At 51.6% G+C, this 12,717-nt stretch overlaps 2 protein-coding genes across 2 annotated transcripts in view; one reads left to right on the top strand and one right to left on the bottom strand.

Annotated features, from left to right (window-relative positions):
- OAZ1 (ornithine decarboxylase antizyme 1) overlaps window positions 1-3,086 on the top strand; it is a gene marked incomplete in the record, with an annotated part of 26,233 nt that extends 23,147 nt beyond the window's left edge. Inside the window, 4 exon segments of the mRNA NM_001291881.2 lie at window positions 1,783-1,930; window positions 2,058-2,230; window positions 2,699-2,784; window positions 2,902-3,086. Of these exon segments, the coding sequence (NP_001278810.1) occupies window positions 1,783-1,842; window positions 1,844-1,930; window positions 2,058-2,230; window positions 2,699-2,784; window positions 2,902-3,032 (537 nt within the window).
- Window positions 3,087-5,618: 2,532 nt separating this feature from the next.
- On the bottom strand, window positions 5,619-10,691 carry PEAK3 (PEAK family member 3). The gene is made up of 4 exons (XM_010724859.3): window positions 10,016-10,691; window positions 9,177-9,304; window positions 8,486-9,073; window positions 5,619-7,800 (listed from the first exon to the last, which is right to left on the bottom strand). Exons 3-4 carry the CDS (start codon window positions 9,026-9,028, stop codon window positions 6,820-6,822), a joined length of 1,524 nt encoding a protein of 507 aa, XP_010723161.1. The 5' UTR covers window positions 9,029-9,073; window positions 9,177-9,304; window positions 10,016-10,691; the 3' UTR covers window positions 5,619-6,819.
- Between the last annotated feature and the right edge of the window lie 2,026 nt (window positions 10,692-12,717).

Below are 12,717 nucleotides of genomic sequence, written 5' to 3'. Positions count from 1 at the left end.
GCTCGGTGCCACGTTTGCCGGGAGGTGGGGGATGGGCGGGGGGCACCGCAGGGAAAAGGAACCGGGCCTGATGGGGCTGGGAGATGCAATGCGATGCAGTGGCGAGCTGTTATCCCCTTATGTAAGTGCAGGTCTCCTGGAGAACGACGAATCGAGGGCGCTGAGCCCGAAGCAGAGCGTTATGGGAGCTGGTAGTTTAAAAGTCGAGCGGGGATTAAATAATGCCAGCAGATGTTGAGGATGCGGCAGCTTTGGGCTGAGTGGTGTTAGGAGGTGGAGGCTGAGGAGCATCGCTGTGCCCTCTGCGTGGGAAGCGATGGATGCAGCTGGTTCAGAATGGAGAAAAACTCCACAACGTCACCAAAAGCTGCTTTTATCCTTAAGAATGGTGATAGTATTTTTTTTTCAACTGGAGTAGGTGCGCCCGAGCATCACTAAAACACAGAATTGCAAGGTGGGAACAGCCTTTGTTGTATACTTGGGGGTGAAAGGTGAGGTCATAAAGGATTAGTGCTGCTCAGGTTTGTTTAAGGGCTTTTTTTAAGGCTGATGAGGAAAACAGGGATCTACAGTGATTCAGAAGTAAGTAAGGCTGCTATTAAAGTATTCCAGAGGTCCTAAAATAGTGGATTGAACCCTCATTTAATTGAGATTGAGCAAATTATCGTCTTTAGCTTAATAACTTTATAGCTGCCGTGCTTACTAATGCTTTCAGCATATAATATTAGACCTATAAGGCCATTCGTTGCCTTTCCAATATGGATTATTCATCGCAGATATTAAGCTCGTTAAAAAAAGAGAATTAAACTCGTGTGAACCGTGCAAAATGGTGGATTATTTTGTACGTGTTTATTCTGATTTGCAAATGGCTGCTGGCACTCACAGACAGGACGATTGTGAAAATTTCCCTAAGGGCCTCGATTGCTGCATCTGCTGAGATGACGCAACTCAAGAGTGAGCCTGCAGGGTGAGGGATGGTGCAGAGGGAGGGGCCAGGCACAGCTTTTGCTGTTTGTACAGTAAAGGCTTGCTCACAGCGAAGCAGCCTGATGGATGGGTTGGAACTCAGCGTGCGTACAAGAAATGCTCGTATCTCGACAGAAACATCCTTCACCCAAAGTAGCACGGCGTGGCTGAGTGATGTAAGAAGGTTCTAAAAGTCAGGAAGGCTCTTAGATTTTTCAGATATTTGGATTTGCATTGAAACCAGAGCTTGCTTTCTGAGCTTTGCGTCGTAGGAGCTTTTGAGACATTCTCACAGATAAAGCTGTTTCGTGTATTTTCTGATCTCAAGCTAAAAGCACTGATGCAAAATTCCAGTTTAATTAAGGCTACATATCGTAAGGAAAAAGATCTCTAGCTTGCTGGGCCAATCATGATCTCTTAGCAAGATGTGGAAGAAAATGAGGTCTGTGGCATCACATACACAATAGTAAATGGTTCCTTTCTTGAGATTGGGTCAAACATACAGCAAATGCACAGCTGCCTTGATAGGGAAATACACCTCACTCCACGCTGAAAGTATTTTCACCCCCTGAGCTTGTGTCTCCATCCAGATACTCCAGTGATGCCTTTCTGGTGCTTCTGGCTCTGGACTTTAGGTGATGTTCTATGCCTGGCCTGGATGTTCCTGTGTCTTGCTACCAACTAGGTTGCAGCAGGAAGGAGTTCCCTTGATCTGGGTTTATTTAAAAAACAAAATTAAAAATCGCTGCTGTCTAATGCTTATGAAACTTAGAATTCTCATGACTCTTAACACTTGCTTACCTCTGACTGTTTTCCAGTTCCAGGGTTCCCTTCAATTGCTGTAGTAACCTGGGTCCGGGGCCTCGGTGGTGCTCCTGATGTCCCTCACCCACCCCTGAAGATCCCAGGTGGGCGAGGGAATAGTCAGAGGGATCACAATCTTTCAGCTAATTTATTTTATTCGGTGAGTATTGGTATTGTTAAGCAGCTCTCTCTGGTTGGTGGGAAGGCTCTTTTGCCTTAAACTTTCATGGAAGTTAACCTATCTCCAAAATGAACTGGAAGTAGTGTTGCACTTCTTAATTCTGCAGGATAATCGGCTGAATGTGACAGAAGAACTAACATCTAATAACAGGACAAGAATTCTGAATGTCCAGTCAAGGCTTACAGATGCCAAACACATTAGTTGGAGAGCAGTGCTGAACAACAACAACCTCTATATTGAAATACCCAGTGGTGCTCTGCCTGAAGGGAGCAAGGACAGGTGGGTAGAATAAAATCTTGCAGAATAGAAGGTCTGCAACACTGCACTGTTCCATTTTTCTAAAATTGGAAGCCTGGTTACGGTGCTCGGTGGCAGACTCGTGTAAGAGAGCAACAAATGTCCTGATTTGAGGTCATCCTCTGCCTGTTCTGTCAGCCAGAACCAACTAAAAGATCTGTGATGTCAAACTGTGCTCCTGGTAGCGATGGCTGCCTTTATCCACTGAAAATAAGCCTCATTCTGAGTCTGTCTCTGCAGTTCTCCCTTCAGAAATGTGGTGTGACGATGACTTAGATTTGTGCCCCATGTTTAATCCTTGGCTTGGTGTTTCCTGCTGGTGTCAGTCTTCAACCCATGACTTTCACTTCTGCTTACAATGAGCGAGGATGGTTTCACAGGGCTTTGCTCTGTACATGTGAGGGAAGTGCTTGGCCTGTGTGCACTCAACGCCCTTTGTTTGTCTCACAGTTTTGCAGTTCTTCTGGAGTTTGCTGAAGAACAGCTTCAAGTTGATCATGTGTTCATTTGTTTCCACAAGAACAGAGATGATAGAGGTAGGTGTTAACTCAGCATTAAAAGGCTGATGCAATATTTGAAGTTGGTTTTGGTGGATACTTTAGCTTCTGTTATGGAATCACGTGATGAAATGTCTTTTTTTTTTTTTTTTCTAGCTGCATTGCTCCGTACTTTCAGCTTTTTGGGCTTTGAGATTGTGAGACCAGGGCATCCCCTTGTCCCCAAGAGACCAGATGCTTGCTTCATGGCCTACACGTTTGAGAGAGACTCATCAGAAGAAGAATAGATTGCAATGTTTGCCTCTTAGAGCTTTCTTGTTGTCTATAAAGATGATTCTGTAGAAATTTTGTCAACATCTATTACAGTATATGTAACTTTGTATGAAACGTTGTGACCAACTGCTCTGGTGGTGAGATGTTGAAAATTTCAGACTCCACATCTTTTTCTGGATTTGTGCGCATGTTGTGGTTGTGCAAAAATAAATGCTCCCTCCAAATTAGCAGTATATTTCTTGAAGTTTAATATTGTGTTTGTGATACTGAAGTATTTGCTTTAATTCTAAATAAAAATTTATATTTTACTTTTTATTGCTGGTTTTAAGCTGTTTAAGACTTGCACTCTGAAGAGGTGCCTCTGGAACTGTCCCAGGTAGGGAAAGGCTTTGGGTCACCTGTTGCTTGATGGGGAACTCTAGGTGATGATCTGACAGGACTTGCAGTCCAGGAAAAGCCTGCTTTTATTGAAATAATTAGCAGATTATCCATTTCACTGGTAATTGTGATCCTCAGATCCCTGCTCTATCAATGTTTCATAGGATGCTTGGGGCGTCTGCTGATTACAGTCACAAGTGAAATGCTGAGAAGCACAGCTTACACATGCCATGAGATTCAGGTGTCTCACAGTATCAAATACACACTTGTGGGCTGTGTTAGTGGCAGCAGTGGAGTCCTGTGCTTGCGTGCAGGGTGATTCAATGCAGTCGTGATCTAGGAAGGCTTGTGGCACTTGCATAGCTACTGTGACCGAGTCCAGGCAGCCTACATAACAGGAGCTGCAAATATGGTGAAACTGATTGGGATTGAAGTGTAAGGAGAAGGGGCTGGAGTTGAGTAATGTGTGTTTGTAGAGCCTCAGCTGTTTAATGTCTGCAGCGCTCAACAGGAGGGAAAAAGTGCTTACATGTTGCTGGAATTACCAATGCTTGCACTGAAGCTGTCCGCTACAAAGGTGATTCTCCAGAGGGGCTGGACTTGAAAACATATTTCACATTTTTTTTTAGTGCTTATATCTGCGGTTTTATAGGCTTGTTTTGTACCATCTGATCCTATCAAACTGTCTATAAAACGTGTAGCAGTGAATTGCTGGGATGGTTTGTGTGTTGGGTGCAAAGTTACCTTCCTGGGTTTGAAACTCCCCCTTGTTCACGCTGTGAGTTGGTGTAAATCCAAGCACATCATTACAGAACATGTTGTACCCCTGGCTTGATGTCTCTGCAGCACTTGGCCTTAGGAAAACAAGTGTTGGGATTTATAAATGGACCGTGGGGGACTGCTTTGTGGGGTGACACTTGGGCAGCTGTGCTGGGCTAAGCAATTCAGGAGTTGTGTGGGGTGCACGGAACTGCCATCCTTGCAGCTCTGCTCTCAAAGCAGCGGGGAGCACATCCTGCAGTGGTAACTCTTGCTGCAGCTCAAAGGGACAGAAGGTTGTGGCACTGTCTTCCCGGAGAGCCTGTTAAATTAGCAGTGTTGCTAAGGATGAGTGTTCTTATGGTCTGTTTAATGGGCTTTGGGTGCTTACACAAAGCTTTTGCTAACATCTTGACCCTTCCCACCTGCAGAGTGTGCTCCTCGTGTCCTGGTGGACCCGGTGCAGCAGCAGCCCTCCCTCTTTCCCCCTGCTAAGTGCTTGCAGCCTTGTAATCCTGCTCTTCCTGTGTTTTTTGGGAAAGCTGAGAACTTGCCAGCAGCAAAACAGAAGGGTGGGGGAGATGGAGTGGAGGAGGAGAGGATGTTTCTGCTTTTCCTCACCAAGTTGGCAAAGGCCTGAAATTCCTAAGAGGATTCTCTAGAGGAATCTCTTTCCCTCTGATGTGCTTTCTGCAGGGATGTGCCAATACAGAGCCCAAGCTCTGCTCTGAGGCCATGGTTCCCTACAAACTTGCTGACCATGGATGTTCTGAGCCACTTAGCAAAAGAGGAGAGGTTCATTGATGGTGGTGGTCAGGTGGAAACCAGAACTGGGGATGCAAGTGGCAGCAGTGCAGGATCCGGCCAGCCTGGAGCTGCAATGGGCATTCAGAGCAGTTTGTTTTTCTTTATTTTTTTAAGGTGAGATGCCAGGCTGTGCTGCCAGGGCTCTTACTGCCATCTTGTAGCCATATATGATACTACAGGATGCAGGGCAATGCCTCTATGTGGTTCTGGCCCAAAGGCTCTGACTGGGAGAGCGATGGCTTTGTGAGAGGGCTGTCCTTGGGTCGTGTTTGGGCAAGGAACTCGGTTGTCTCTATTTCTTCCCATCTCTGATCCAAAGGACCTGGCCATCCGTCGTCTCACTTCCCGTGCTGCTTTGCTTTGGGAGATGTTCAAGGCAGGGATGCTCACAGAAAAGGTCTGTGATTTCAGCTGTGCACGGCCCTGAGCCCACGGCCATGAAAATGGATGGGGATGGGGCATGCTTCCGTGCTGGGCTGGAAGAAAGCAGTGCCCTGGGGAAGCAGCAGACCGAGGGGACAGGGTAGGAACCTGCTGACTGGGAGCATTTTTCTCCCTGTGCACACAGCCTGCAGCAACTGCTCTGCTGCTGTCAGGTGATAGCTGTGAGCGGATTAATAATTACTCAGTTAATAATTATACCAGCTACCCAAGCAGGGCCTTGCATGACACCCCACCCTCTGTGCAGGCCGGGTTGGGGATCGAGGTGCTGAGCTGCTCTGTGCTGAGCAGTGACTGCATGTGCTGTGTGTCCTTGAGACGTGTCCCTTCGCACGCCCCAGGACAGGTGTGGTTATGGGGCTCTGTGCAGCACTGCTCTCAGCTGAGTCACAGCCTGAGTCAGATGGAAGCATCTTGCCCACGAGTGAGCAGTGCTTCCCAGCAAACCCTGCTCGAGGGGAGGAGGTGCTATGCAGCCCAGTACTGCGTGCAATGGACTTGTGCCCCCAGTGTGCCAACCCCTCTCTGCCACCCCACGTGCTGCAGCCAGGCCTTTGGGATGATCAAATTTCTGTCTTTCTCACGTGGACTTCTCCACATCCCATGCGCCTAGAGGTATCGCTATGCAATGCATGGGATGTGCTGGTTGCTGGCTCCTGGTGGACCCCGAGTGGGTCTCTTACAGACCTGCAGGCATCTCCCAGCAGCCACAAACCCACCAAGTGCTCCCTGCAGCTCCAGCTCATTGCCACGGAGCAGTGAACTTCAGCTTCATGATCCTCCCACGTCAGATCCCCAGGGTGCATAGCGCTGTAAGAAAGCACAGAAAGGAGCAGCATTTAAGAGGCTCAGCTCTGGGTTTTATTGAAGCTGTGTGGCTGCTTTATTTCCTCCTCCGAGATGTCATTTCTATTTGTGACTATGCCACAAGCTGTTCCTAAAAAGGACATGGCTGTATGATGTGTTGCGTTTCTCCTCCCGTAAGTGCGTCTTAAGTGAGCAATAACGTGTGGCTTTGTTTTGTTATTTAAAACAATGACAGCAGCCATGCGGGAGGAGGGATTTTTGGGAAAAGCCTGAGCTTTATTCGCTTTAACTCAGGGCAATGAGCTGCTGAGCTGCTGCTTCATCCTGTGCCTTCCATCCAGCTATCTTTGCTGAGAGGCTCTGATAGGCTGGACTCAAAGCACTGAGCAAAAATCAGCTGAGGATGCAAAAACACATCTGCATCGTGGCAGCCAAGGTACTGCGCTGAGAGTTTGGTCCTTGCTTGCTTAGGTCAGTTCGTGTGCTGCCTGGGAGCAGTTTCAGATTTGGAAATGAGTTTTCCCAGCCAGGACCGGCTTTAGTTGGGGAGGTAAGAGCTGGAGCCTCCATGGGCTCTTGGCTTTGGGGAACCTTCTGAGCAGTTGGTCTTTATGGCGTGTAAAGAGTCTGGGTGACTTGGTAGAGCATGTGCTCGGTGGCCTCCACAAAGTACTGGCAGCACAGCCAGTCCTCGAGGCCAGGGCTCCCTGCAGCCGCCTTCTCAGCCAACTTCAGCAGCAGCAATGCTCTCTTCATCTCCAGCCAGCTCTGGAGCAGGGCCAGCGTCTTCCTGCTCTTAGCAAAGAGCTCCTGGCGAGGCCCCCAGAGCAGGACCTGCAGGATGTGCCTGGCTTCCTTGATGGAGACCCTCTTGCATGGATCTCGGTGGAGAAGCAGCGTGGTCAAATGCTTGAGCCCCGTGGAATAGATGGACAGGGAGGGGATTGCAGGAAGCTGATTTCTTCTCAGATCCAAAGCGTTTTCCAGAGAGATATCCACGTGCAAAATCTTATAGATCAGCATGCCTACGTTCAGCTCATCTGCCATCGGGGTGGGGAGAGCAGCAGACCCCTTGGTCCAGTCCCACTCTTGGCTGGTGGAACAAGGCCTGGTCTTATCTTTCACCTTGAAGAAGTTGCTGATGAGCAACCTTGGAAGGGACAGCCCCACAGACCCCTCCTTGTCCTGCTGGCTGCCAGGGGGACACGGGCACTGCACCAGCAACAGGTTCTCAGGGCAGATGTCACCCTGCCCCACATTCTGCACCCTGAGGTGCTCCAGCCCTGTGCACAGCTGCAGGAGCAGGAGGCATGCCAGGCGTTCATAGTGCCCAGGGCTGCTCCTATGCAGTGCACGGGAGCTCTCCACAAACCCTGCCAGGGTCTGGTAGGGCACATCTGGGGAAAGGAGGACCTGCAGGACACGGGGAACAGCAGGGCAGCCTGGGGACAGTCCCTGCTCACCGGGGTGACCTGGGAGCACCAACACCCCTGGGAGGCGGTCGGTGAAGCGGCTGATGATGCGCTGGATGCTGCAGTGTGATCCAAGGGAGCTCTGCATCTCCGTGCTGCAGCAGCCTGGCTTGAGGACCTGCAAGGAGAGATGGGGAAGGGGCAGATGAGCTGGGACAGAACCTGTCCTGAGCCAGGCCATCGTGCAGCTCCTACCCATGTGCAGCTCCTACCCGTGCGTAGTGCATGAGCTCCCCTGCACCCTTTGGTGCATGCTGAAACAGCTTGGAGCAAGAAATCAGATTGGATATGAGGAAGAAGTTTTCTATGATAAGAGTGGTGAAGCACTGGCACCGGTTGTCCAGACAGGGATGTCCCTGCAGACACCCAAGGTCAAACGATAGGGCTCTGGGTGCCTGATGGAGCTGTGGGTGTCCCTGTTCAGTGCAGGAGGTGGGACCAGATGGCCTTTCAGTATCCCTTCCAACTCAAACCATTCTGTGATTCTATGAAGAAGCAGGGTATAAAGAGGGGGGTCAGCCCCTGCCGAGCTGCAAAGCTGCCGTGCTGCCTCTCACCCCACACTGTCAGGACACCCAGCCCTGCTCCACGTCTGCTCACCCCTCAAGGCCTTGTGCACCTTCCCCAGCTGTGTCATCCTTGGACCTTTGCTCCCTTGGATGTGCAAGAGCCTTCAGCACCAGTTTGTTTTGCAAATGAAGAAGTGGGTGCCAAAGAGGAACCACCCAAACGCCGTCCATCCTGCTCACCCACCCAGGGCTCCCGCTGCCTGCAGCCCCCTCCTGCTGCCCCAACCCCCTTACCTTGGCTGCGAGCTCCAGCTGTTCTTTCCTAAAGGTGACCCCCACACGGTAATACCAGGCATCCCCGCTCTGGCAGCATGGCTCCTCCTGCAGCACCCTGAGCACAGCCCAGCCCTGCCCTGCCATCTTGGCCTGCAGCCCCCCCCAGGACCCCATCAGCCCCTCCATGGCACGGGCACACAGCCGGGCCAGGCCAGCAGCATGGCAGCCCACCATGGCCTCACACAGCCCTGTCCGGTCCTCCAGACCCTGTAGGATTGGGCCCAGCACCGCGTCCCCCGTCCCAAATGTCAGATCAGCCAAGTTGGGCATCAGAACAACCCCCCGGGTGTCTCCCAGGCTCTGTGATTTGGTCAGGGGTTTTCTGGGTGCCCCATCCTTGTGTTGAGGCCAAGGGCTGCTGAGTCGTGGCGGGGGGGTCTCGGTGGTAGGGCTGCCGTGTGCCTGGCTCAGGGAGGGACTCAGCTCGCTGCAGCTGCTTTTGGGGCAAGGGGGGAGGCAGGGGGTCATGGCTGGGCTGCAGGGGGGCTCTCTTGGCTCCATCCCCTCGGCTGGCCTTGGTGGGGACGAGGTGGGCGCGCAGCTCTCCTGCGGAGAGAGAAATTATTCACCCCACTTTATTCCCCCCAAAGACACACACAAAAACTGAGCAGCCCCCCACCCCCTGGATGGATGCTGGGCTGTCACTCACCCACGTTGCTGTAGATGAGGGCTGAGGTGGGGGTCTGAGGTGGGTGCTCCTCCAGGGTGTCCAACACGGGGGTGTTCGCTATGGAGCCCCCCAGGTCCAGGCTGGCACAGCGGGCGCGTGCCATGGCCCTGCACACAGCTGGGAGTCAGCACACGGCCCCCCAAGGGCTTCCGCTGTCGGCTCCAGAGTAAAGAAAAGGGGAAGCAGTGGACAGGGAGGCCGTGTCTGCATGCTTTTGTGAAAAGCAGGGAGTTTGGGTTCCCTGTGACTGCACACCCTGTTCTGCTGGTAGAAGTTGGTGGGGGGTTTTGCATGCTGGTGGGTGTTTGCAGAAGGGTGGGGTACAGCCCAGGTCTGCCCTGCTGGTCCCTGGTTGGTGGCCACAAGGTAGATGATGGATGGGGGGGGGGGGTGTATGGAGTGAGAGCAGGAAAACTTCCCTCCCAGCCCAAGCAGGGTCGGGGGCTGGGGGATCCAGAGGTCTGTGCACAAAGAGGGAAGCACGCAAATGCTGAGCGGGGATGGGGAGCAGTGAGAAGGGGCCGCCCATGGGGCTGCACTTCCCCATTCTGTCCAGACTCATCCAAACCTGCACCTCCAAACCTGCTGCTATAAGCGGTACTGAAACAACACTGACTTTCTCAAAACCCACCGTTTTCTGCTTCCAGCATTATCAAGCATCTGCTTCAGCCCAGATTTGCCTCCCTCCCCCCTGGGAAACGATATTGCCCTGCTGCAACCACAAGTCTCACTGCGGTGCAACACTTTGGGCTGGAGCATTCTAAGCGGGTGCAGCCGGGAGGTGCATTTGGGGAGATGTTTGCAGAGCAGTTTGTTACCTCCAAGCTTTTCCTGGCAGCGGTGGGGGCCTGCAGGGCTCCGTTTCCATCTCCTGGCACTGCTGGAGGCTCAGTGAACACTCCCAAACCCCATCCCGTGCTCCCCCCGCGCTGGCCATGGCCTCTACTTGCAGGAAGAGATGCTTTCAAAACACATTCACCAATGTCAACGTGAGCTTAAAGGAAGCTCGAGGCTCGGCGTTGCTCCCCACGTCACCCCGGGGTGCTCCAGGGGCACCGATTGCACACAGCTGTGCACAACTGACTGCTGCAGGTTGTTGCAATGGGTTTGCCTCACCCCTGCTGCTGCTCGGATACACTTCGTGCTCCTCCTTCTGGGTGCTGGCTGGATGGCAGGGGGGGATGCTGCTGGAAATCTGAAAGCACCCTGAATTCCCTGCTCTCAGCAACGCAACATCAGATGTATCAGGGAGATGGAGTTTTTTGTTTTCTTCTGCTTTTTTTTCGCTCTAGGTTTTCCTGCAGCCATTGCACATCAGGAAATCCCTTCCCACCCCCTTTTCCTCAGGGCAAAGTGGCTATATTAGCACTCTAAAACATCAGATTTGGGCTGTTTCGTGGCCCTGCTGTAGGCAAATCACTGGAATTTCACCTGGGAACAGTGAGGCTGCAGGGTGAGCAGATTTGAGTTTGCAGAGAGAAGAGGTAACAAGTTTTGTGTTAGAAAAAGGGAAGGGAAAGGGGAAGGGAGAGCGGAAAGGGAAAGAGGAATGAATGGGAAGGGAAAGGAAGGGAAGGGAAGTAGGAAGGAGGAAGGAAGGAGAGAGAGAGAGAGAGAGAGAGAGAGAGAGAGAGAGAGAGAGAGAGAGAGAGAGAGAGAGAGAGAGAGAGAGAGAGAGAGAGAGAGAGAGAGAGAGAGAGAGAGAGAGAGAGAGAGAGAGAGAGAGAGAGAGAGAGAGAGAGAGAGAGAGAGAGAGAGAGAGAGAGAGAGAGAGAGAGAGAGAGAGAGAGAGAGAGAGAGAGAGAGAGAGAGAGAGAGAGAGAGAGAGAGAGAGAGAGAGAGAGAGAGAGAGAGAGAGAGAGAGAGAGAGAGAGAGGAAGGAAGGGAAGGGAAGGGAAGAGGAAAGGGAAGGGGAAATGGAAAGGGAAGGAAAGGCAAGGAGGAGGAGCCCCACAACAGGCAAAACTTTGGAGGTTGGAGCTGTGACATCCTCCAAATTAACTTTCATTAGGGAAGCAGGGAGGTGCTCACCAGGATTATGGAAACAAAAGTGAAATTGCTCACCCACACATTGCAGTGGGGGATCTATGGGGCTGAGGTGGGAACCTCCACTTAACTGAAGTCTTTCTAATTTATAAGGAAATTGGTTTCTCATCCCGGTGGGGGATAAGATCTTTAAATGCACCTGCTGGAAAATTGTTCTTTTTTTTTTTTCCCCTTAATTGCCTTTATTTTTTGGCCTTTTCTTGGTCATTGTTCTTAGTGCACTCTCCACAGCTCTGGTTTCTTTGGTCTGCACTCAGATCCACTTGCTCAGCAGCACCCAGAGCTAGTGCAGGTCCCACTCATGTCCTCACTGGCATTTGTGGGGGTAACAAACCCAACCCTGAAGCTGCCATACCCTCTGAGGATATATCTTTTTCTTTTTAAAATTTTCCATGCAGAAAATGACTGAAAAATCCCAATTTTGTGCTCCTGCCCTGGCCAGCTGCAGAGCCGAAGGACAGTTTCCAAACAGGGCCACCACTGTGCTGGATGCACCCCAGGAGCATCCCCAAATCCCTGCTGGGTACATGGTTTTGGGATGCAGGGGGAGGAGGCTGGGAGCCACTCAGAGCCCTTTCCTCCAGCAGATGGAGGCATTGCTTTGCTTCACCACCCACAGCGCCCCTCCCAGTCCCATACTGGGAGAGCCAGGACTGTGGGGTGGCACAAGCCTGGGATCAGGGTGATGCTGTGTTTCAGGATGCTCAGCAGCCCCACTGCTGGGGACACAAAGGCAGGTCGTCCCCAGCCAACTGAGCAAGGGACACTGGGGACATCCAAGCGTTTCATGGGGAAAGCGACGGCAGCTTGGAGAGGGCCTGAGTGATGCCAGGTTGTCCCCTGGGGTAGGTGGGACAGGCAAGGGGACCCTCTCAAGGATAACCCTTAGAAGTTGAAATTCCCCCCAGCCCTTCTGGTGCTGCTGCCTTCAGCCCCTTGGCCCCACCGCAGTGCCCACCTGTGCCTCAGTTTCCCCCCACAAGCTTCACACGGATCCCCAGGGCTTGGATTCCAGCCTTGTTGGAGGGATCTGGCCAAAACAAAACCCTAAAAATTACACTGCCATACTAACAAACACTCCCTTAATAATTAATAACAGATTAATAGCAGTGGCAGCTTGTTAACACATGCGCATTAATCATTTATTAGTTATTAATATGCACTTCGGTCCCCTCTGAAAGTTGTTTTAACATTGTTTATTATGGGGTTCACAGGGCTGGCAGTGGTGCTCAGTGGCAAAGCCCAAATCCTCCACTCCTGACCCCACCGGGACCCTCACCCCCTGCATGGTAATCCCACCCCAATGCTCTGGGCTCTGTGTTTGCCCCTAATTGAGCTCTGGGTGTTGCTTAAGCCCTTCTGCTGGAGGCCATGACATGGATCCTGTGCACGGTGCACGAGTGGCTGTCCTATACTCGAGGCACATGGGGAAGAAAAGGAAAAAAAAACAAAAACAAACCCAAACAAAACCACC

This window comes from Meleagris gallopavo, chromosome 30 (genome assembly GCF_000146605.3).
Source record: "Meleagris gallopavo isolate NT-WF06-2002-E0010 breed Aviagen turkey brand Nicholas breeding stock chromosome 30, Turkey_5.1, whole genome shotgun sequence".
Taxonomy (NCBI): Eukaryota; Metazoa; Chordata; class Aves; order Galliformes; family Phasianidae; genus Meleagris; species Meleagris gallopavo.
The sequence above is the reverse complement of the archived record's forward strand: the minus strand, read 5'-3'. Positions and strand labels throughout refer to the sequence as shown.

Coding starts and splice junctions, on each gene's coding strand:
- PEAK3 (XM_010724859.3), bottom strand. CDS start 9,028: ATGGAGCCAAGAGAGCCCCCCTGCAGCCCAGCCATGACCCCCTGCCTC. Junction 7,801..8,485: donor AGCTGGAGCTCGCAGCCAAG/GTAAGGGGGTTG, acceptor CTCTCCTTGCAG/GTCCTCAAGCCAGGCTGCTG.